This window comes from Camelus ferus, chromosome 1, assembly GCF_009834535.1.
Source record: "Camelus ferus isolate YT-003-E chromosome 1, BCGSAC_Cfer_1.0, whole genome shotgun sequence".
In the NCBI taxonomy this organism is placed as follows: domain Eukaryota; kingdom Metazoa; phylum Chordata; class Mammalia; order Artiodactyla; family Camelidae; genus Camelus; species Camelus ferus.
In genome coordinates this window covers 80,078,412-80,102,193 of record NC_045696.1, presented here as the reverse complement: position 1 = coordinate 80,102,193, position 23,782 = coordinate 80,078,412, and the positions used below count along the sequence as shown (strand labels likewise).

Genomic DNA, 23,782 nt, shown 5'->3' with positions numbered 1-23,782 from the left:
TTTTAATTTTACATTGGTTTTCTCAGGAGCAGCGATTTAATATATATCAATTCATTGGTCAGTCCTATTTATAAAAAAAGTAAAGAAAACAAACAAAAAAGGATTTTCATTAGGAAAATGAAATAATGTAATTTGAAAATATTGATAAACATCTCAACTCTATGATATACATTACAGTTCCATTTAATCTTCAAAAAGAGGAGCATGCAAAATGTTAATAAAAAATGAAAAGAAATTATGCTTAATGAAGGAGAAAATAGCCTAATATTTTAATAGCCTCTATAAAATAAGTTCAACTATGTGTGAAAGAGAAGGTAAAAATAATGAGAGAGAAAGCATTAGTTCTTTTTTTTTTCCTTATCTGTGACTATATCAAGCATCACAACTGTCATGTTAGTATGCATTAGGGAAACATTTTTCTACTTTTATACATATTAATGTAAAATTAACTCTCTATTATGAATGGTTAGAATGCTATATGGACTTGTGAACTCTAGGTGTATAAAAAGGAAAGCAGTATGGTGGAATGGGGATTGTCTAGATAGATCTCACTAAACTCTGAGCTCTGTGATGGCAAAGTCTGCACCATTTTGTTCCATAACTTTATCCTCAATGCCTAGCAGTGCCTAGTGTATAACAAGAACTTAATAAATATTTGTCAAATACGTAATAATAGTAATAGCTAGCACTGACTGAGTGCTTTCTATGTGTCACTATTCTAAACACTAAAATTATTTTACACAATTCTCACAAAAATCACACTACTTCATAGGATACACATTATATTCACCATAGGGCAAAGGTTAAGAACTTCTGAAATTACACAATTGCCTGAATTTTAGGTTTCCTCTGATTCACCTCTATTGTCCAAAATATGGAAATTTTTCCCTGTCTGTGGTTCTCTGGTCTTTAGCATCTTACACACTATTTACTTGGCCCCTAATGCTTGCTAGAATTTCAGTAGCTTAGTCACCACAGGTTTAAAACTTCTCCTGGGTCCCAGTGCCTTTGAGCTCATATCCTGTAAGTTCTGAATTCCTGCACTAACATCACTCTTTTGCTCTACTTCTGCCCCAGGATTTAGTAAAGGTATTGTATTCACAGTCAATATACCACAACCACAGGAAAAAAGAAGAAAACTGGGGAGTCTATAGGTCAATTTACATGAATAAAAAAGTATAAATTTTGGGAACAACCAAAGAAAAACTTTCAAGGGTCTGAAAAGTCTTCTTTTCTTATTTTGGAATGTATCTCTAAAAGATAAGATCTCTTTAAAGCTTATAACTACAATACCATTATCACACTCAAAAATAAATACAATTCCTCAATATCATCAAATACCCAGTTTGCATTCACATTTCTATGATATTCTCATATTTTAAATAAATTTTTATTGAATCTTTCCCCTAACAGTTTATTATGAAAATTTACATACAGGCAAAGTTGAAATAATTTTACAGTGAACACCTATTTACAGACCACCTAGATGATACCAATAATGTTTTTACTATTTCTAGTTTTATCATATATCTCTCTCTCTAACCTACCCATCAATTCATCTATTTTTTTAAACACATTTCAAAGTAAATAACAGACATCAGTACAATTTCCCTTAAATAATTCAACATGTACAACATTAACTGGAGTACAATCTTTGTTTACTTTTCCTTTTCACGTAAACTTTCCAAACAATAAAATGCACAAATCTAAAGTATATATTGTGTTTTGGCCAATGCATACATCTGTAATGCAAACTGCTATCAAAATACAGAGTATTATCATTGCCATCATGCCCCTTCCCATGTATTCCCTATCTCCATTTCCTAACAGACAACACTGTTTTGATTTTCTTCCCATTATTTGACTACTGTTGAACCTTATATAAATAACCTTACTCGTTTGTCTGAGGCTTTTTTCTGCTCAGCATAATGTTTTTGGGAATCATCTGCATCGTTGTGGAAATCAGTGAGTCATCCCTTTTTTCTTGCTGAATAATATTCCTTTGTATGAATATACCACAGTTTATATTCTCTGATGGACATCTGGGCTGTTTCCAGATTTGGGGTATTATGAATAAAGGTGCTACAAAGATTCTTACACAAGCTATTTTTGTGGTCAGATATATAGATTTTTCTGGAGTATTAATGTCATAGGGTAGGTGTATACTTGGTTTTATAGGAAACTGTCAAATATTTTCCCAAAGAGGTTGTAGTTTTTTACATCCACCAATGATGAGGGTTCTGATTCTCTCACATCCTCACCAACATTTGGAGTTCTCAATCTTTTTAATTTTAGCCATTCTTGTGAGTGTATACAGTTATCTCATTTTGTTGTTAATTTGCATATCCCTGATGACTAATGACATTGAACATTTTTTCATGTGTGTATTGGTCATTACTACTCGTTTATATTCTTTTGTAATGTGTCTGTTCAAATCTTCCAGATTTAATTATGTTTTTAATCATGATCCAAATAAAATTTATATCTTGTGTTTGGTTACATGTCTCTTAAACCTAATCTATTGATTACCCCTTTATTGCTCATTTTCCCCTTGCAGTTATTTGTTGAAGAAACAAGATTTTTGTGTAGAGTTTCTGCAAGTCTAGATCTTGCTGATTATATACTTGTGCTGTAATTTATCATGTTTCTCTGTTCTTTGTATTTCCAAAAAAATCAGATCTAGAGATTAATTAGATTCAAATTTGAAAAGTTTTTTTTGCATGGCTTCATAGATGGGTGTGAATATCTATTAGGAGTATATCTCATTTTCTTGTTTTATAAATGAATGATTTGTTCCTTCGAATTCAGTGGTTTTCAAATTCTGTGTTCCACAAGAATTAAAATTTCTGTAGTCTCTATGAAGGCAAATCATGGCTTCTTTTGGAAATTAATTCAGCTTGGCATTTATCTGTTTTATGTACTAGAGTTCACTGTGATATTTCATTTAAAGAAATATTTTAAAAGCTTGAAAACAGTGGATAAACTATGAACTAAATTTTTATTATATTACATAGGTAATATTTAGAAATATTTGTCTCCTTTCTTCCTTCTTTTCATTCTTTTTTCTTTCATTTATTCTTCTTTTCAAAAAATTTCTGAGTACCTATCATGTGGCAGGTACTGACCTGGTCACTGGAAATATTCTAGGGAACAGAATACACAAACTCCCTGCCTTCATGTAGCTCACATTATAGTATGGAGAGACAGACAATAAACAATAATATAACAAATAAATATATATTTGCAGTCGATAATGGCTATGAAATAAAAAGAGTAGGGCAAAGAGGACCAGAAATGCTTGAGGAAGGGGCTGTGATTTTGGAAGGGGTAGCTACCTAGGCTGATTGAGAAGGTGAATCTAAGCAAGAATTGAAGGAGAAGAGGTGGTAAGTCATGCACATATGAGGGAAGGACATAAAAGCAGAGAAAACAGCCTAAGTTAGGAGTATGCCTCATGTCTTTGAGAGGCAGCAAAGAAGCCAGTGTGGCTAGAGGTCAGTAAAAGTGTGGAGGAATAGGAGATGATATTAGTAAGGACTGTGTGGGGCCATGAAGACTATTGTGGCTTCAGCATGAAAAAATGGGAAGACAGTAAAGGACTTTGAGTAGAGTGACATGATCTGACTTAATGTTTTAACAGGAAGACTCCAGATGCTTTATTGAGAATAGACAGTGAAGATTTAAAGGTAAAATTCGGGAGATGAGTCAGGAGGCTATTGCTATAATTCAGGTGAGAGAGGATGGTAGCCTAGAAAAGGGTAATAGAAGGATAAGAACTAGTCTAATTATGGACATATTTTGAAGGTAGAACCAACAAGATTTGGATTTATAAAAGCAACACATCTTGGTATTCTTGGTCACAAGCAATAGAAACCAATTCTATCTTGAAGGAAAAAAGAGTTTAATTTATTTTGCAAATTTACAGGATCAGTATGTGGATCAGACTTGGGAAATGGGCAGGAGCTAGAAAGCTCCAGAGGTGTAGGCAGTGGAAACACCAGCAAAGATGTTTGGACCCAAAGAATCTGGTCTGCACAATGTTGATGCTATTAGAATGTATATGATCTTTAACCCTTTCAATATCTTTAGCACATGCTAAAAATTCACAGTCCTCTGAAAGAGCACATAATTGGCTGAGCTTTAATTATGAAAAGAGGATGTGGCCCTACTCAGATCTATGCTAACAGACAAGAATTACCTCCCACTAAAACCATATTCAATGAGGGATTCTTCAAAAGGAAAATCAGACCATTATTAGGAAGGAGTGGTTAAATGTTCAACAGCCAGGAAAATAACAACTGTTCACTAAAACACTCAGAAAATTTGAAAAGTACCAAAAAAAAAAAAAAAAAAAAAGGAAAGGAGAGGGAGAAATAATCTTCCCAAATGCAACTCCCCACATACACTAAGAACATTTTGTATATTTCTTTAATGTTAATTTTTTCCTATGTAAAGGATTTACATATAGTTGCATTATGCACTTGCATATCATTTACAATACTACCTCTCACCTTTAAACTATCACCCCAATGCATTTCTACCATTTTTCACATGTGATTTTTTTCCTTCATCATTAAACCCACAGTTAATCTGCTTATGCCAAATGTCCCGGGTTCTATTTTTATTTCAACTGCATTAGCAATTCCATTTTCCCATTCATTTGAACAGCACCAACAAAACATTGCTAAGTACAATCAAAGAATTCTAATTGTTGTCATAGTAAATACTCCATAAAGATGGAGTTGCTGTCAAAACTAAACTGGAAGACAGAATCACTTTGGGATACACTGGATGTTTACAAGTCATTTGATAGTGTGGAAGAGGCAATTTATGAGTATCAGTGTATAATGTATGAAAGTGTAGGCTGTAAGAAAACTGAATTTTTGCAGGATGGGTATAGCTCAGTGATAGAGTGTTCACTTAGCATGCGCAAGGTCCTGAGTTCATTCCCCAGTACCTCCACTAAAAAAAAAACAAACAATTTTTGATATGGACAATTACCTATGTTCATAAATACTGGCAAGTTTTAACTGATCAGTTTAGTACGATTAGCATTAACTCTTCCACTCACAGCTGGACTAGGTGTGATAAAAAAAATTCAATTCTTGTGTTATTTGCTCAATTGTCAATTCAAGATGTAAATTATTTTATCTTTGATGTAAATTTATTAATTTAAAAAATGTCACTAAATTTTTCCTGAAAGTTGCAATAAATAATGGGTTTGATAAAAGCAAAAATAATAGAAACCTTTTTTAATATGTTTGGAAAACGCATCACTGATACTATAATAAAAACAAGTTCATTCAATCATTGATTCATTTACTTGTTATTTCAACAAATATTTAATTGAGTGCCTTCTATGTGCTAGGCACTATGGATAAATGGTGAACAAAAAGGCATTTTTTCCCTTTCAAGGAGCTTAGCTAGTGGAGGAGACAGACATTAATCCAATAATCACATCTTTGACAAGTACCACGAAAGAGAGACTTATGGTGCTGGGGGCTGTACACTGGGAATTCTGATAGTGTGAGTAGTTAGGAAAGACCTTCTGAGGAGTGGTAAGTGAGCAAATGCTGAAGAATCAGTAGAAGTTGCCTACTGGAGGTTGAAGGAAGGGGCATCACAGGAATTGGTAGAGAGAAGAGCAGGTGCCAAAATCCTTGAGAAGGAAGACAGGTATAGAGCTCAAGAGAAGGAATGGGAACATGGTGTAAGATGAAGCTGGAAATGAAGTAGAGGTTAGGCCATGCAGGCCTAGTAGGATTAAGTGTTTTAAGGATGTAGTGACATGATGAGTTTGCATAATGTCACTCTGAATGCAGACTGGAGAATGAATTAGAAGAAGGCAACATGGATGCTTGAAGATCAATTACAATGCTATTCATGCAACAACTTTTGAGAACATACTATGTGCCAGGAAGTGTTGCTTGATGCTGAACATAGATACACTGGTGAACAAGACCAAGAAGGTTTGTATGGAACTGAAAGCATCTTACTGTCTTTAAAAGTAAAAAAATGCAAGCAATATGAATAAAGATACTGATATTTTTATAAGTATAATATAAAATATAAATATTAGTATCTTTAATAAAAAGACAAAATAGATTAATGGAAATAAAACTTATGATCTTGGTTTTGCCTCTAAGTAGTTGCCTGCCCTTGGTAAAGGAATGTAATAAGTTCTATGTGGTAGGCTTTAGTAAAATTCATTTGTAAAATAAAGAATAAGACTAATGAGCTAAGGTTTTTTTCCCCACACCTAAAATTTTACTAATCAAATTACATAATTTGAAAAATGGCCTCATCATGTTTGGAAACCTCTTGCTCCATCAAGGAAAGCTAATTGTATTTGTCCAAGTGAAACTTAAAGTGGTAAATATGTATAGTTTTGCAAATCTGTGCCAAGTAATTTATAGCCTAATGATTCAAATGAATAGAACAATGATTCATATCCTAATTACTGACTATTGAGGTGTGTAAAATAGCTGCTTCTGGCTCACAGTGATTATAATTTCTAAAGCTTGTTTCACAGGCAGGAATATAGAAGATGCTGTATTATAACCCACTTGGAAATATGACATTTTAATTGGAAAATGTTAATAATTCCAAGAAAGGACAGAATTCCATGAATACTCACTAAAAATTTTGAAATAAAAATCTTAAGTGATAAATTCTTAGAGGGACTGAATCTTTGCAACTGTACCTGGTTTGGCTTTATTTATAGATATGTACTTCATAAATGCTTTGAGGGAGTAAGGATAGTGACAGAGGAGAAAAACAATTACACAAGCTCTATGTGATTTTACAGTGTTAACATTTAGTTACAGTAAAACATTTAATCCTATGATAAAATATTTAAATTTATAATAAAGTAGATATTATTACTAGTTGATAGCATAACATTTCATATTTAAAAATAAAATCTAGAAATTATAATATATTTCATCACAACCTGAGGTTATAAAAAGCCCACTACAACAAATGTTGTCCATTTATTGCAACAAATAATATTTTTTCCAGATATACTAGTTCTTATTAGTAGATGAGAATAAACTACAAAGGTGTGAGAAATCTCGTTCACTCTGATTTGAAGAGTGACTGCATGGGCAGTGTGCACATTAATGTGGGTGGGTACAGGGTGGAGAAAGATATTCCAGAACCCCAAACTAACTTTCCTAACTCCCCATTCTCTGCTACCCTGAAGGAGTACAGATGAAAAAAGAAGACATAGATGAAGGAGGGGAGGAGGAAATGAAAGAAGGGAACTATAAATAAAGAGGAGGGAATAAACCAGATGGGGAACAAGTGTAAGATGGGAGTGAGGAAAGATGGTCCAGTGTGTCCCTCAATTCAGAGGTGGAGGTGGGGAAGCGGATTCTCCAAAGGAAGAATCTCAGTAGTTCTATCTTCCACATTTCACTTCCCCCACCTGAGAAATTATCTTATTGCTCGAGGAAAATACGTCACACAGTTTAGTATACTAAATACTTAAATTCAGTTCAATTCCTTTAGTATTTTTTGTCTGAAACCTGTTCATTCAGCATCTTAGGAGTTGTGGATGACACATAATAATTTTTAAATAGTTTATTCTTTCAAGGAGCTTCTCATTTTGTTCTATCTTTTTATCCTTTACTTTATACAGTTTTGTCCCCTTGACATATGAATTCAATAACTACATTCCCAGTGAAGAAACCTGAAGGAAGAGGCTAACAATTAACATAAGGAATTTTGGCTGGGACTTGCCTTGGATGGGGACAGAATCCTGGCCAAGGGCAGCAGCAAGAGTGCCATTTCTTCCAGACTAAAGGAGACAGCTTGAGCACAGCAGACTTTCCCTAAAAAGAGGAAAGTGAGATTGGGTTTGGTGAATGCAACGGAGGTCTTTGCTGTATCCAGTCTGGCCTGGTGAGGGACAAGATTTGTGTCTGGGGTAGGGTGGGGCAAAGGGAACAGACATACAAGTGCTATTGCTCCTGTGGTCAGGGATGAGGAGGCAGTGCAGAGAACCATCAGTCCCATTAGGCAATCACAGGGCCTCAAGTAGGGCAACAGTAGTGGTAATGGTAGCAGCAGCCACAGTGCTAGTAAACACAGTAATAATACTAACAGCTAACATGTACTGAGTGCTTATTATATGCCAGAATATGTTTTAATTACATATATTAACTTCTAATCCTCACACCAACACTATGGGGTAACTACCATCATGCCCTTTTATAAAAAGATAAACTGAGGCACAAAGAAGTTAAATAAAGTACTTGAGGTTACAGGGCTAGGAAATGGAAAAGGAGGTTGTATGATTAGGAAATGTAACATGACTATATTGCCTGTTTATTTGCTAGTCAAACTGCTACATATCCCTTAAAAGGAATCAGGTATAGCTTTCATTAGGCTAGCATATGATTTGTGTAGCAATACCATATAGGCAATCATGAGATTTGGGTTCAAAGCCTAACAGGAAGCAATGCAGAGAGGAAATACTTTGTTTCCTTCACTAACTTAATATAATTTCAGTAATGAGACTTTTTGGAATGCTGGGCACACCCTAGTTTAAACATGCAACCACATTCCAAAGTGAAATTTCAATTACTGTTTTTCTTTTCTTTGCTCTAACAGTTATCATGGCATTTAAATTAAGGGCATACTATAAATGTTCTTCAGTTATGAACCAGGAAACCGATAATTACCACACTATTTCACTGATTTTGTGGAATGCATTACAAACTTTTCAGGCTTTCTAAGGTGGCCTGGCAAAATTAAGAAAAATTCTAAATCCTGATGATCTCTTTGAGACCTTCAGAAGTGTTCCATTGTAAAATACAAGTTTTCCTCCTCTTATTGAACTATGAGTTTCCAGCAACGAATTCTCCTTTCTTCCTTCATTTAAATCAGCGATTAGGTAGGGGACTATGCAAAATTCACCTTCGGGAGGAGTGTTTTGAAGAGATTGTGTTACTGGCATCACATTTAGAAAACAAAGAAAATAAAAGATTTTCACTACAGTAATTACAGGAAAAACGATAAATTCTTGGCTAGTCTTCAGAGGAAAGCAGCAAAAGATCTCAGGGTGGGGGATGCAGAGAGGGCAGCAGGAAGCAATTTACCTTGGCTCCAGGAGATTCTAGAATCTCATGACATCTTTTTACATTTGTTCAAGTGCAAGCTTATTATTTTTTTTTTTTAAAAAGTCGGAGAAACACTAAGAATTTATTCTAGTCACCCGTTTAATTCCCTAGACCAGAGCACAGTGCCGTACATACATCAGGATTTAAACAAGCAGCTGCTGACCTGAGGTACACCTGGAAAGTCCCGAGTTCCCGTGTCTTGGCCCTGCCACGCCCAAGGCAACCTCTGCTAGGCCGCAAACCTTTTAACCGAACTTAAAATTTCTGAAGCAGAAAGCATACAGGCAGAAAAACCTTGCAGCTCACAGGAAACAATGGCGAATAAGTCATCTATCAAGGGACTGATAAAGTTTAAATGATTTGGTGGTGCATAAAGAAAAAACAAAAACTTGAGGGGACGGAGAATCCACTCAAACGTCCCTCAGGAAACGGGATGTTTACCGAGTAAACAAGCTGTAGCCACACATACACCTGCTACTCCCAGAAGCGGCCAGGGGCCACTATCGCCACCTTCTGGCCACATCCGGGCACTTCTCTACAAACTCGTGACGTTCCGACGTCGGAACCGTTGGGTTTATTTGAAACACACGCACAACCAATCAGTCGGCGCCTACGGGGAGGTGGGCGGAGAGCAGCGGCCAATCACCGCCCCTCTGGAGACTCCAGCCTATGGGAAGGAGGTTGACATCACGCGCCAATCGGCATGGCTTTTAGAGAGAGCGACTCAGTTTTTGAATTGGCCGTGGCCGCCGCTGGCAAGGAATGGCGGTAACGGTGAGGAAGACCGGTGCTTGAAAAGGTGGAACTTCCAGGGCGTCTTTTGAGAGGGGTGAGGGCTCAGTGGGCATAGGTGTGGGTGGCGGAGGTGGGAGCGGGCCGGCATCTTCGGAGCAGTGGGCCGCTCTGCGTGGGTACCACGGCCCCGCCCCGGTGATCGCGAATTCCCGAGCGCCCAGCCCCGGCTTCCCGGCTCAGGGAACCGCCCCGCCGCCATCCCAGCAGAGGGGCCGGGACGCGGAGTGGGGGCCCGAAGTCCACCAGGTTGCAGTGCATCGTCGCCGCCCACCGGGTTGGATATTTTTTCCCGAAAGTTTCTGGGCCAAGGGGGTAGTTTTTGGGAAGGGGCGGGGGGGTCTTGGCATGCTGCAGTGGCGGCCGGCGGCTGCGGCCCTTGGGGGTTTATCTCAGATTACTTAGTGGTTTCACTCTTGGATTCTTCTTGCCGTCTTCTCTGTGAGAAGTTCAGTTTTTGGTATTTACGTAAAAAAAAAAAAAAAAAAAAAAGCCAGCCCCTTCCGGCACCCCATCCCGCGTACAAATTTGTACGTCTTAGTGATTAAAAGTGCAGCCTTTGGAATCAGCCTGGGTTTGAAGCCTTGTTTTGCCACAAACAGTATGGCTTGGGGGGTGTTAATCTCTCTGCTCTAGACTTTAGCTGTAAAATGGATCTACTACTACTACTTGCTTCTTAGGATTGTTGCAAAGATAAGTAAATAAAAGTAAAAGGTTCAGAACAATGTCTAAAGTTTTAGAACAATGCCACGTATTAAGCGTTAAATAAGTGTTATTTATTAATCGCAGTGTTATATAATGGTAATACTAATGTTACTGTCAGTAACACCAGCATATTCAGAATGGCATTTAGCTCCTCCACCCTGAAAGATGATTGCTTAAAAAAATAAGCAAAAGGAAACTTAAAGTGAATATTTGTTTAAATAGTAGAATTTACCTTTGTGATGAAAAGAAGCATGTGTTTTAGTGTATTTAGTCAGAAGTCCTTGAGTATGTTCTCAAATGAGAAATGATCTGTATGGATTTGTGAACACTGATCCTACTGTGTTTATTTTAAAAGTGCAGAATACATGAATGTGAAAAAGTGATTAGTGTATTTCAGTTTGTAGTCAGATTGTTATGTCATTAGTTTACCATGCAGCTCTTTTTGTGTTAAATTTTAAAGCTGTTTTGACAATAAATTGACCATATACAGTATCATCAGAGACAATTTTAATTTTTAATCACTTACCTGTTTTGATGGTCTTTAAATACAGGCATAGGTGAAAAATGCAACCTCATATGATATTTTTATTTATTGAAGTCTCCCTCCTCCTCTATTCCTTAAAGCAGGTTAATTCATCCCTTAATTTTCTTTTTTAACATTTTTTTAAAGGGACTTTAAGTGAAAGCCAGTTTAGAGCCTTTCTTTTTGGATGTAAACAGTTCAGTGTAAGTGAAGTAAACAGCAAAAAGAAAAAGGGGGAGGGGGGCGCTGATATTATTTATTATTGCTTCTAAATGAAGGCTTTTATTGACAACTATTGGAGCACTCCCTTGGAGAGCCTTAGAATAATGATTGACATGGATGTATGGTAAGAGAGTAAGAAATGTCCACATTGTGAATATTATATGAGAATTAATCATTGTCACTCATTTTAAGATATCATCTATTCAGTTTTCATCACAGTAGGATCTGAGTTGTGCCATTATCTCTTTTACTGATGTGGAAACTGAGACTTAACCTACTAAGTGCAGAACTGAGACAGGAAGCTCAGTTTCTTGACTTTGTGCACCTAATAATTAGGCTTAGGTCTGTTATTTTTAGTTTGTACATCTTCACACTATTTGGTATCACCATGCAGAAATGATGCTGATTATACTTAAACTATTACTTTGCTAGAAACCTGATGGAAGTTACTTGTATATTTTTTTAATCTGAAAAAGTAGGAAAGGGTAAATTAGATCAGGCATGTACCTCCAGTTAAGGTGGGGCTTCTTCTTTATATTTGCCCAATATTCTGAAAATTTATTTCAAGATAATCTTACATGAAAACCCCAGTTTGAACTGATAAAAATCTATTCAACTTTTTCTTTATTCCTTGCTTAAAGTCCTGGAAATTTAAAAACAAACACGATTTTCTTTCATAGTCCAGAGTCATATTGACACTTGTTCATTGTCTCATGAAATCTTTTAGAGGAGAAACATTTGAAAAGTAATATGAAAATACAGATAAGGGAACAGTCCAGATATACTTGAGAGGTTTGGAGAAATCCACAGAGGATAAATCGAGAGTGATGGGTCAGATGAAAGATACACTAGGTGGAGAATTAAGCACTATTGAATGCAAGTACATGCGGAGTAAATTGTGATCTGTGTTTGAAAAATCCTGAGAAATGCATTCTGGCTGGTGCATACAGTATATGTGGACTGGGGGAATTATAGAAGATGAAGCTAAATAGGTATGTTAGGACCAGCGTGTAGACTGGATGGTAAACTTGAACTTGATTGTATAGGGAGCAGTGGTTGTGGAAGTTCTAAGCAGGGAAATAATATGGTAACGTTTGTTTTTAGAACCATACCCTGAAAATTATGTGGAGAGTGATCTCTGAAGAAACTGGTGTTAGCGAAACTTATTTGGAACTGTTGTATTTGACCAAGGGGCCACTGTGGCATTGGCCATACGAAAGTGGGCCAGGACCCAGAGATACAGAGATGCTTGAGGGATTGATAGGAATTTTGGGACAGCAAATGAGGTAAAGGAAAGAGGATGGATCCAGTTTTTGACTGGGGTTATTTGGGGGAGGGGTGATGGAAGTATTATAAATGAATATAGGAAGAGAAGTAGGTTGATTGAGGGCAAAGATGTGGAGGAGGGAGGTAAATAGTATTTAGAGTACCTTTTGAGTAGTTTTTGAGTGTTAGGTAATATTCTGGGTACTTTCAATAAAGCATTATTTTTACTATATCCCTATGAGTCAAGTATAGTATCTTTACAGAAGAGGAAGCTGAGGCTCAGAGAAGTTGTGTGACTTAATTACCTTACTTAATTACCTCAGAGAAGTTGAATTAAGTTCGGGATTAAGAAAAATGGGTAATGATACTTTTGATAAATTCTAGGTATAATGCTTGTTTTTGCCCAACGACTATGTTGGTTTCATATGTCTTTATTCACATTTTATTTTCTCAGCCATCATAGAGGAGTACGAACAATGGCTGATAACAGTGTATTAACATCCACTACTGGGAGGACAAGCTTGGCGGACTCTTCCGTTTTTGATTCTAAAGTTACTGAAACTTCTAAGGAAGACTTATTTATTGGATCTACTTCCTATGTTGAAGGTAAACATGTTATCTGCTTTAAAATACCAAGTCACTATTTTAATCCTAAACTTTCTGATTAGTGACTTTCTTATGATTTAACTGTAATACTGTTCAGCTAGAGTACAGGTACTGAGTAAACATTTGTTAACAGAAACTCTTTACACTAGATTTTTTATTATTGTTTGGATAAATGCTTCCCAGCTTTAGAGGGGAAGGTATCTTGTTGTTGGATATTGCTTTTCTGTATGTGAGGGCCATCCAGCTGCGACACTGCTAGCTAGAATATGTTCAGTTATGACTGGTCGGGTGAAGAGCTACTTCTTCCCTTCCTACTGTGGAAATGGATCTTTCCTAAAGTTCCATGCCCTGTTGAGGAGGGTGACTACGCAAGATGGTGAATGCTTTCTTTGGTTAGGAGGAGTGCTGATGCTTGTATACTTTGCTACAGTGCGTTTTCTCTTCTAAAATGATACATGGTCAAATTTTAAAAATAAGCTTGGAATTAAGTCATTTTAATTTCAGGGAATGTTATATCTCAAAGATGGAAAACATTCCAGATATAGCCAGAAAAGGGGTTAAGAACTGCTGATTTTGGTGTTCGTGACTAATAAAAATGTTTTATTTAACATTTTTAATTTTAATAGAAGAAATGCCTCAGGTTGAAACAAGAGTGATATTGGTTCAAGAAGCTGGAAAACAGGAAGAACTTATAAAAGCCTTAAAGGTATGGAGTTTTAGTTTTGAGTTTTTCTTTAAAAAGGCTATTTTTCTTCCATCAGTGTGTAAATAATTTTATAGTGTTCTTAATCTCACACCTAAGTCTCTTTTCCACAGACTATTAAAATAATGGAAGTCCCTGTTATAAAGATAAAAGAAAGTTGTCCTGGAAAATCGGATGAAAAATTAATAAAAAGTATTGTTAATATGGTAGGTCAAGCATTTCATTGCATGTGGCATGCTGCACTTCCTTTGATTTATTCATATATTCCACTTGTGGTGATTGGACCTAAATTATGTACAAGGTATACTTTGAGCACTTTGAAACTAGATCAATAGAAACTATTTTATATTTATTTTTAAAATCTGGGTGTTTCTGAAACCCCAAACTGTAATATATTATAAGTAATGAAATCCTTGTAAAGTAATTTGGCATTGTTAAATTTAAGTGACATTCTATGTGTTTAGGGAGATCTGGTACTTTTCTTGAAACTCTTTAGTTTCTTTTTTCTCAATATATTTATTCTAAATTCTTGCTTTATTTTCAGAATTACAAATCACAATAATTGAGTCATGAGAGAATTTGTCAGCATATAAAATATATCTAATTCTCTATATCAGCTTTATTAACTTGTGAGAGGGCTGCCATAAGAAAATACTACGGACTGACTGGCTTAACAACAGAAATATATTTTCTCACTTTCCTGGAGGCTAAAGCCCAAGACCAAGGTGTCAGCCTGTTAAACTTCTCTTGAGGCCTCCTTCACTGACTTGGAGATGTCTGCCACCTTCTTGCTGTATCTTCACATGACCCATCTTCTGTGCATGCATGTCTCTGGTGCTCTTCTGTGTATCCAAATTTTCTGCTCTTAAAAGGACACCAGTCAGATTGGATTAGGGTCTGCCCATGTGACCTCATTTAACTTTACCTCTTGAGAGGCCCTATCTCCAAATGTAGTCACATTCTGAGGTACAGGGACGTTAACGACTTCAACGTGAATTTTGGGGATACACAATTCAGCCCTCCACATTAGCCTAGTAGATAAAACCCAAATAATTTACTGACCTATTTGACTTTTCTTTTAAATTGTTCTTTTCTTTTTATGCAAGAGTCATAAATATTTAAATATCTTCATTCTGTTTTGTATATGGACAGTACAAAGTGTTAAACAGTAACTTGCCTTTTTATATCCTGTTTGCCATGCTGCATCTGCCTACATATTTTGTATCTTTCTCTTATTTCCCTCATATCTAGTGAAATGATTAACTCCATCCTTTTTGTGGATGTTACATGCCATAGTATTTTTTCTATTTTTCTGAAGATAATTTGTGCAGGAAGAACCATATGTATGGCATCATTTTCTTGGTCAGAATAAAAAGCCAAAGTACATTCTGGTTATCTTTCTAATGTAGTCTATTAAAATTGGTGTACTTAAACAATTCATCATTCTTACTTTATATGCATACTAGATGATTTATAATGACTACCAAGTCATGTCAAAACTTATGTCTTTAAAATAATCATCTTCAGAATTTAAGATCTTGATGTGGTTGGAGATACATTTATATGAAAACAAATAAGTAAAGAAATATGGCTTCACTATTAAGTACAGTGCTCATTGTATGATTTAAAACTTAAGTTTCTACAAATATAAAAATGAGAATGTTGATACTGAATTGATTTTTAGGTCTTATTTAGAGAGATACATAATTTTATAATGTAAATTTTATTTCTTATAACTATGAAAAAAAACAAGGAAATTAAAGTGCCATTTGTAAAGATGGAATCAATTGAAGAATTTAAAAGTTTGGATTCTCCAGAATTTGAAAATGTATTCATAGTCATGGACTTCGAGGATTCTGTCTTTAATGAGTTATACAAGACTGATTGTAGAGTTATTGGACCACCAGTAGTATTAAACTGTGCCCAGAAAGGAGAGGTAAGAAAGAAGATATGCTTATTATGACTTTTCAAGGTTAAATTTGTAATGAATTTTTATGCAGAAAAATCCTGTTAACTATTGAGAGTGTACATACATAAACTTTAATTTTCTTCCACACAGCAGATATCACAATTCCACTTTTATCAGTTACTGCATAATTTAAAATTAGAGAAATTATTTCAGCTTTTTGTTTTTAAATAGCATTTCAATGTAAGAGTTGTAGTAGAGTTAATCCCTGTTCTTTGGTTTCATTACTTTGTTTTGACATTCTTAAGCTTGCTTTATTAACTTAAAATTGCTTGGATTGTTGTGCTTCTTTTGTTATAGATACTAGTAATGAGCACATGATAATCTTTAATTTTCTGTTCTGATTCAGAAGTGTTGCTTTCAAAAACCAAATAAACTTTTTATAGGCCAAAATTATGAAAAAGAATATTCTTGCATAATAGTTGGAGTTAAATATATATCTACTATATTTTTTAACAATTCTCTTTCATATATGTGTAGACAGATAAAACCATTTGTAAAATTATTTACTGACTATCTCCATTTTTTTAGCTCACAAATTGGAATCTTATTTGGTTCCGTATATGTATTATTCGTATTTATTAGAAAATATCTTCGATCTCTTTTAATTTTAAGCATTTACAATAATGTATGGAAGTCTTTCCTTATAGACAATACTTTATATGTGTCTAAGTACATTCTGGGACTAAAGGTTTGGATATAAGTATGTTTTATTTGCCAATAGTGAAGTGTGTTTAGGTTGTGTGTATCAAATACGATTTGGGAGTCATGGGAAATTTTTTATTGTGAAACTGGTTTTTCACTTTTTTTGTTGCATTTTGAAAGATGCAAGTATATCTTTGGATTGGGAAAGTTGGCAAGAGGGGCAAATATGTTTAGCTTGAGAAAGATGTGTTCTGTTTTTACTATAAAAAGATCTCACAGGTTTAAAATTGTTGTGTCCTTCAGCCTTTGCCATTTGCATGTCGCCCACTCTATTGTGCAAGCATGATGAATCTAGTACTATGTTTTACTGGATTCAGGAAGAAAGAAGAACTAGTAAGTATTTTAAAATATTCTATTCAAAGAATATTTTTTCCTAGCAAAATAAATTTACATTAGCTTTTTTTTTTGGGTAGTTATATCATGGTTTTATTTTAAAAATATTGAAGGAGAAATAACTATGAATATACCAGGTCTTAAATTTTGTGAAGAAACACTCTGAAGAACCTTGTAAAGAGACAAATGTTTTGTCTAGGATGGCTGGTATGTGAATTAGAATTATTTCATGATTATCTAGTCTGTTTAAACTGTCTTTTTGTTAAGTATCATATCAGCCATGTTATTTGAAGGTTTTGTTTATACATCGCAGTTTTTTATTATACAGGCCCAGCCTTAAAGCATTCTCAGTGCTCTAGAGAATTTCATAGAAACTTCTTTCTTTAATCAATAAAATTTTTTATGTTGGAGCTAATGGAGTATTTTTGTAATTTTGTGGGAAGAATCTTGGTGTGATGTAACCTGGTATTAAAAAAGTAATATATTTAGGCCATATGAAAGCCAGTTGTTAACTTAGTTTTGTGTGATCATCTTTTCTGGCATATCTCTCTGTGCCAGTAAATGAAATGAATATTTAATTTTTTTTGGCATAAAGTTTATATTTTTATAAAATTCTTGTAAGTACCTTATAAATAGAAAGTATTCAGTAAATGCTAAATGAATTGTAAGCATAGTTTAAAATTTTGTTCAAGTTAGTCATAAAGTCACTGTTGTTTACTTTTTTCTTTTGAGGTCAGATTGGTGACATTGGTTCATCACATGGGTGGAGTTATTCGAAAAGACTTTAATTCAAAAGTTACACATTTGGTGGCAAATTGTACACAAGGAGAAAAATTCAGAGTATGTAAACTTTGGTATTTTTGTGTTATTTCAATATAGCATTACTGGGGTATGGATTTAATAATAGTGCTCTTACCTATCTATTCTGCAGTTTATTGAGGATCAGAAATTCAATTTTTGCTGTATGTACATGTAATAAAAATTTTAAACCATAGGAGTGTGGTCCCTTAGGAGGCAGTGGAACTTGAGTTAGGTATTGAAAGATGAGTAAGATTGTGGAGGCTGGTAGGTGGATAGCATTTTAGGCAGATGAATAATATTAGCAAAGATTACTGTATGAGCATTGGTGAATAAGGGGGTCAGAAGGTGATGAGAGCAGATATTTCTCCTATATAAGTGGTCTTTATAAAAAGAGAACTATGATCTTATAAAATAGTTCTAGGATTTAACTTGTGAAAATTATCGAAGAACAGGAGAAAGTACTTTTCATCACGATTAAAATTTTAGTTTAAAATTACACTTGAGTATATTAGGAAGAGTTTATCACTTTGTTCCCACCCTCCATCAGTGTCCTTATGTAGCAAATGGTAATTTTTGGATAATGTTGAATTCCTGGAAAATATACTTAAAATTCATATCTAAGGTTTTAGTGATTTAATTATGTTTTCTCTTAGTCCTGTCTTAGGGGTTAGTACTTCCAAGGAGGTAAACGCAAAGAGAAATAGAATATGATAACAATGAACTTAATCAGCTTCAGAGATGCGTTTATTAAAAAAAAAAAGTGAAATGGTTTGGGCATCATCAAACTTACTTCAAAGTTATTTTAACCCAGGTTGTATGATGGAAAGACCATTCTTTTTCTGTTAATTGTTCTTTATATTTTGTTATAAAGCAGATGAATAATAATCTAAGACTGTGGGGAAAAAAGTATGTATAATTGCTTCTAATGTCCATGGATGCATTTATTTAAGGTAAAAATTTATCGTGATTCATGTTTATATTTTTAGATAGCTGTGAGCTTGGGTACTCCAATTATGAAGCCAGAGTGGATTTATAAAGCTTGGGAAAGGCGGAATGAACAGTAAGTGTTTAGAAATTCAGTCGTTAATTATGTAAATTAATCGTATTTATGTTATGTGTTATAAAGATAAACCCATGTGCTCAAAATTCATAGATAATATATAAAAAATTAATCCAGTCTTTGTTTAGCTTAGGGGATAAAGTCTAGCAAGAGCAAAGTTATATAAAAAAATTAAAAAAAACTGAAAATAGAAAGACACTTATGGTATTGTTGGACTTTGTGAAATAATTTTGATTATTAAAAACATTCTAAAATTATTAGGTAATAGCGTAATGCGTCTGGATGTTTGGGTTGTGCTATATTTTTTCTTATTTTATGTTTGGTTACATTTTAAGTATTAATTGCATTCCAATCTCATAATTCCTTGCTGTTGTATTTCATTACTACTTAACATTTCATGAAACTATAGAATCCCTTGAATATATATAAAGTTTCATGTACAGAGCAGGGATTTGGGTTTTATAAGGATTACCCATGATTAAACTTTGTCAGAAGTTACTTATGCGATGACTGAGGACACATCAATTTTTTTTAACTGAAGTTTTTATGAGTATATCAGGACCAAATGCAAAATATTTGCAGTAAATGGATTATGCTAAAACCTTGAGAATTACTGTAGATTTGTAAATTGATACATCTAAATTATTGAATGTAAGTCAAGCTGGTTTTAGAAGAATGTATTTTGTTTTTAGGGATTTCTGTGCATCAGTTGATGACTTTAGAAATGAATTTAAAGTTCCTCCGTTTCAAGATTGTATTTTAAGTTTCTTGGGATTTTCAGATGAAGAGAAAACCAATATGGAAGAAATGACTGAAATGCAAGGTAGAATTTAGCATAATTTAAAGGTTATATATATTTTGTTCCCCACTCCTGCTTGATTACTTCCTGCTGAATATGCCTCTTTAAAAATTTGAGCCTGGAGATAAATAGTTGGGCTTACTTATGCTTCTGTTCATTCCTCTTTAGGAGGTAAGCATTTACCAGTTGGAGATGAAAGATGCACTCATCTTATAGTTGAAGAGAGTATAGTAAAAGAACTTCCATTTGAACCTTTGAAGAAGCTTTATGTTGTCAAGCAAGAGGCGAGTAATTCTAGAATGAGATTGTTTTTTAAAAAAATATTACTAATTGTTTTTCTGATGAGGTAAATTTTTAATTGAAATATTCTTTTCTTTCCTCTAGTGGTTCTGGGGAAGCATTCAAATGGATGCCCGAGCTGGAGAAACTATGTATTTATATGAAAAGGTATGCTTTTTGTCTCTTAGTCACTTGTTTTGTGAACTTACTTGTATAAAGATGACACTTTCTGTCCTAAAAGAGCATAGTTTAAATAGCATATGGATCATCTTTTATGTCATGTTTAGGAGGTTCAGAATAATTAAACACTTGGATACTGAGTAATAGTCTTAGTCTATAGAGATTTAATGTATTGAATATTATTTTAATCTAATGTATGTCATTCTGTGCTAATTCTTGGTGAAACCATTAAGAATAATTACATCTCCGTCTTCAAACACTTAGGACCTTATAGGAAAGAGAGATATGCAAACAGTTAACAGTGCAGGGTGAAATGTGCTATAACTAAGTAATGTATGTGTTGTAACTTAGTTTCACTATGAGGGACTCAGGCAGAATTGGAAAGAGCAAATAAATGTGGAAGTTGAGCCAACTTCCTAGGCTAACCTGGTAAAGGCATTCAAGTTGAAGAGCAAGTGAGAGAGGGCATGAAAGGTTGAAAGTACACTAAAATTGCAAGTAGTTTAGTATGGCTTTAGAAAAGAGTATGGGAAAGAAGGCCAATAGATAAAGCTGACTAGGTAGGCAGAATCAATCTTCTAATATGTTAGAAGAATTTGGATTTATCCTGTAAGTTTTGGAAGCCATTGAAGAATATTAAGGGGGGGTGTCATTGCAAAAAATGATTGTAGTAGAAGGAATATAAACAAGGAAAATCGAGCCTTCATGCTGGATCTTGGTGAAGAGTGGTATCATTAACCAAAATGTGACATCAAAGTATAGAAGCAGCTGTCTTTAAGGGAAGATTTACTTCAGTTTGGGATTTAATAATTTTGAATGGAACACTGAAGGCGAAGTGTGGATTTACTGTGTTTTATGAAGTCTTAATATGTACTCTGTTGTGTACTCTTTGGACTCTTTCATCCTCAATGTAAAGTTCTTAACATAAAATTTTAAAAATATGCCTTAGAGTTCAGGAGGGTGCTCTTAAAATCAAGTGGTGTTTGAACAGTACTGGAGAGCATTATGTCCAGGCATAGTGCTAAATGCCACGGATATAGTGAACAAAATATTAATGGTCCCTGCCCTCCTAGAGTTTATGGCCTAATGGGGAGTAGACAGTAAACAAGCTTATAGATGAATATGTAATGGTAAAAGTGCTATGGAGAAAAATAATTAGGTGTTTGGGGTTAGACAGTTACAATGGTCTTTTGTCTGTTATATTTTATGAAGCTTCTGAATTACCTGGAAGAATATATAGTTGTAAAATTACTGTGCAAAATTCAGATTTTGTTAGACTCATAAATATATTTTTCTTTTGTCCCTGTCTCAGTAAAGAACCACGGAAGTTAAATTGAGCTTTTGTGCTTTTGATTGCAGGCTAATACACCTGAGCTAAAGAAATCAGTGTCACTGCTTTCTCTAAATACCCCAAACAGCAATCGCAAAAGACGTCGTTTAAAAGAGACACTTGCTCAACTTTCAAGAGATACAGACATATCACCTTTTCCTCCCTGTAAGCGCCCGTCAGCTGAACATTCCCTTTCTATAGGGTCACTTCTAGATATCTCCAACACGCCAGAATCTAGCATTAATTATGGAGGTAATTCACATTTTAAAAAATTGATCTTTAGAATTTAATGGAATGGAATATGCACTAGAATATTGATAAATCCCTACTGCAGTGAATATAAGACTGTTTTTAATCACCTTTGTTCTAGCTGAGGAGAAAAGGCACATGAAAATGTTTCCATTTAATGATTGCTTGCTATATGCTAAGTGTTTACATATTTTGTGTATTTGTAAGATAGGTTTTATTGCCTCTATTTTACAGATGACTAGACTGAGGTTAGAGAAGTAAAACTTCTCTAGGGTCACACATCTAGAAAGTGGTAGAGCTATTCAAAGAGCAAATTCTTGATACAAAAGAATCACAGATGTCATGAGTTATGGAAAAAAAAATCGGTATAATGAAGTCGGAGGAAGGTGAATTTACTTTCTCAGCTGATACAGGAAGGCACCTACAATTAACTCTTCTCCCTTGATCATCAATTTTCCCTCTATTTTTGTTTTTCATTCTGCATACACATACGTTGTGTTGTCTAGTTTATGAAACAATCAGAGCCTTCCCTTGACCCCATGACGCTCTCCACTTGTTATCCCATTTCTCTCTTCCCTTTCACATAAGTACTCTTCAAAGAATTACCTTGATCCATTGTCTCATTTCCTTGTTTTTCATTTTCCTTTCAATCTATTCCAGTTGAACTTTAGCCCCTACTACATGAAATTGCTCTTGCTGGGGAGACTGACAGTTTTTATGCAAAAACAGCATTCAACATGAGCAGCTAGTTATTCTTTCTTGGACACATTTTTTTATTTTGGCTTTTGTACATTACTCATTTCTCATTCTCCTTGACCTAACTTCTCTCTCCAGCTGTAAATGTGGAATGTTACTTCTGAGTCATTTCTTCTCTATTGAATTCTTCCTATACGATCTCTTATGATTCCGTGGCTTCTGTATACATAGATGACTCCCAAATTTGAGGTTTTCCCTGTCCAACTTTATACTTGACACCTCCTTGTTCATGTCTAATACACATCCTAAACTTAAGATAATCAAATTAAAACTCTTGTTTCTATCACTCCCAACTCTATTCCTTTGCCACTCTTCCTTAATCAGGCTTTTCTGTAAAAAGAATCTCTTAGACAATTGTAATGGTCCCGTAAATGGTCTCCCTGTATTCATTTTTGCCTTTCTACGTGCGGCACTTAGAGAGGTCTCTAAAAACATATAAATTAGTTCATGATGTTCCTCTGCATAAAGTCATTCAGTGGCTTTGTATTACCATAGCTTTCAAGTTCCTATGTAATTCTTCCTCAACTACTGCTAACCTCATGTGATGTTGTCCTCCAGTAACACTCTCCGAGTGTCAACCACAGTATCTTTGTTGCTCTTCACGTTTTTCTTCTACAGAACCTTATACTTGCTCTCTCTGTCTTAAAGAAATCTTATGGGTTCTCTGTAAAGTCAAGTCCCTGACCCACCACTCTTTCCTACCAACCCATTACCTGGTGGTTGTCTTCAGTAGTAGTTATCAATGTTAGAAATGGTTTGTTTACTCATTTATTTTATTTGCTTCATCAGAATGTAAGCTTGAAGAGAACAGGAGCATTGTCTGTGTTATCTCTGCTTTATCCCCAGTGCCTAGTATAGAGTAGGTACTCATTAAATATTCATGGAAGGAGTTGAAAGTCCATTTAAGGTAGGCCCAGAAAGCTGAGGTGGATTTGAGATGATAAGAGGAGCAAGAATACAGATAACAGTACACAGATTGAGTTGTTAGGGAATAGTGAGTAGGTCAGTTTGCTTGAACTATGGTGGGACAGTAATAGTCAAATTAGAACAGTTAATTGGGGAGTAATATTAGAGGGCTTTGAAATCATACTGGCATATCTGAACTGTATATTGTCATCAGCAAGGAACTTCAGAAACTAGAGCAGCAGTATAATTCATTAAGTAATTTGTACTGTATTAATTCTGAAGAATGATTAGAAGTAAGGCAGTTTAGAAATAGCCTGACCATGAAGTACTCTATAGTGGCTTTGTCCACAAGGTAATAAGGCCCTAGACCTGGGTTGATGATGTTTGGAAAGAAAAGTAAGAAGCACTGGGGAAATACTGATAGAACGGAGTGATAGAAAGGGAATAAGAGGAGATGATGGCAAAGTATTAAATAG

General features: G+C 34.8%; 2 protein-coding genes across 8 annotated transcripts in view; one reads left to right on the top strand and one right to left on the bottom strand.

The window, feature by feature from the left end:
- Window positions 1-9,545, bottom strand: part of NCEH1 (neutral cholesterol ester hydrolase 1) — an 85,561-nt gene extending 76,016 nt beyond the window's left edge. Inside the window, exons 1-2 of the mRNA XM_032484256.1 lie at window positions 9,289-9,545; window positions 7,744-7,835 (exon numbers count right to left, since the gene is read on the bottom strand). Of these exons, the coding sequence (XP_032340147.1) occupies window positions 7,744-7,791 (48 nt within the window). The 5' untranslated portion in view covers window positions 7,792-7,835; window positions 9,289-9,545. The remainder of the gene's footprint in view (window positions 1-7,743; window positions 7,836-9,288) is intronic.
- A 274-nt stretch (window positions 9,546-9,819) lies between these two features.
- Window positions 9,820-23,782, top strand: part of ECT2 (epithelial cell transforming 2) — a 53,790-nt gene continuing 39,827 nt past the window's right edge. The window contains exons 1-12 of one of the 7 annotated variants that reach the window (XM_032484230.1): window positions 9,820-9,954; window positions 13,088-13,239; window positions 13,866-13,945; window positions 14,056-14,148; window positions 15,696-15,878; window positions 16,857-16,946; window positions 17,679-17,786; window positions 18,734-18,807; window positions 19,500-19,630; window positions 19,775-19,890; window positions 19,991-20,053; window positions 21,425-21,647. In XM_032484230.1, the coding sequence (XP_032340121.1) occupies window positions 13,110-13,239; window positions 13,866-13,945; window positions 14,056-14,148; window positions 15,696-15,878; window positions 16,857-16,946; window positions 17,679-17,786; window positions 18,734-18,807; window positions 19,500-19,630; window positions 19,775-19,890; window positions 19,991-20,053; window positions 21,425-21,647 (1,291 nt within the window). In that variant the 5' untranslated portion in view covers window positions 9,820-9,954; window positions 13,088-13,109. Of the gene's footprint in view, window positions 9,955-9,987; window positions 10,195-12,332; window positions 12,654-13,087; window positions 13,240-13,865; window positions 13,946-14,055; window positions 14,149-15,695; window positions 15,879-16,856; window positions 16,947-17,678; window positions 17,787-18,733; window positions 18,808-19,499; window positions 19,631-19,774; window positions 19,891-19,990; window positions 20,054-21,424; window positions 21,648-23,782 lie in introns of those variants that run through there. The other 6 variants (XM_032484243.1, XM_032484232.1, XM_032484209.1 and 3 more) reach the window with 6 other exon arrangements.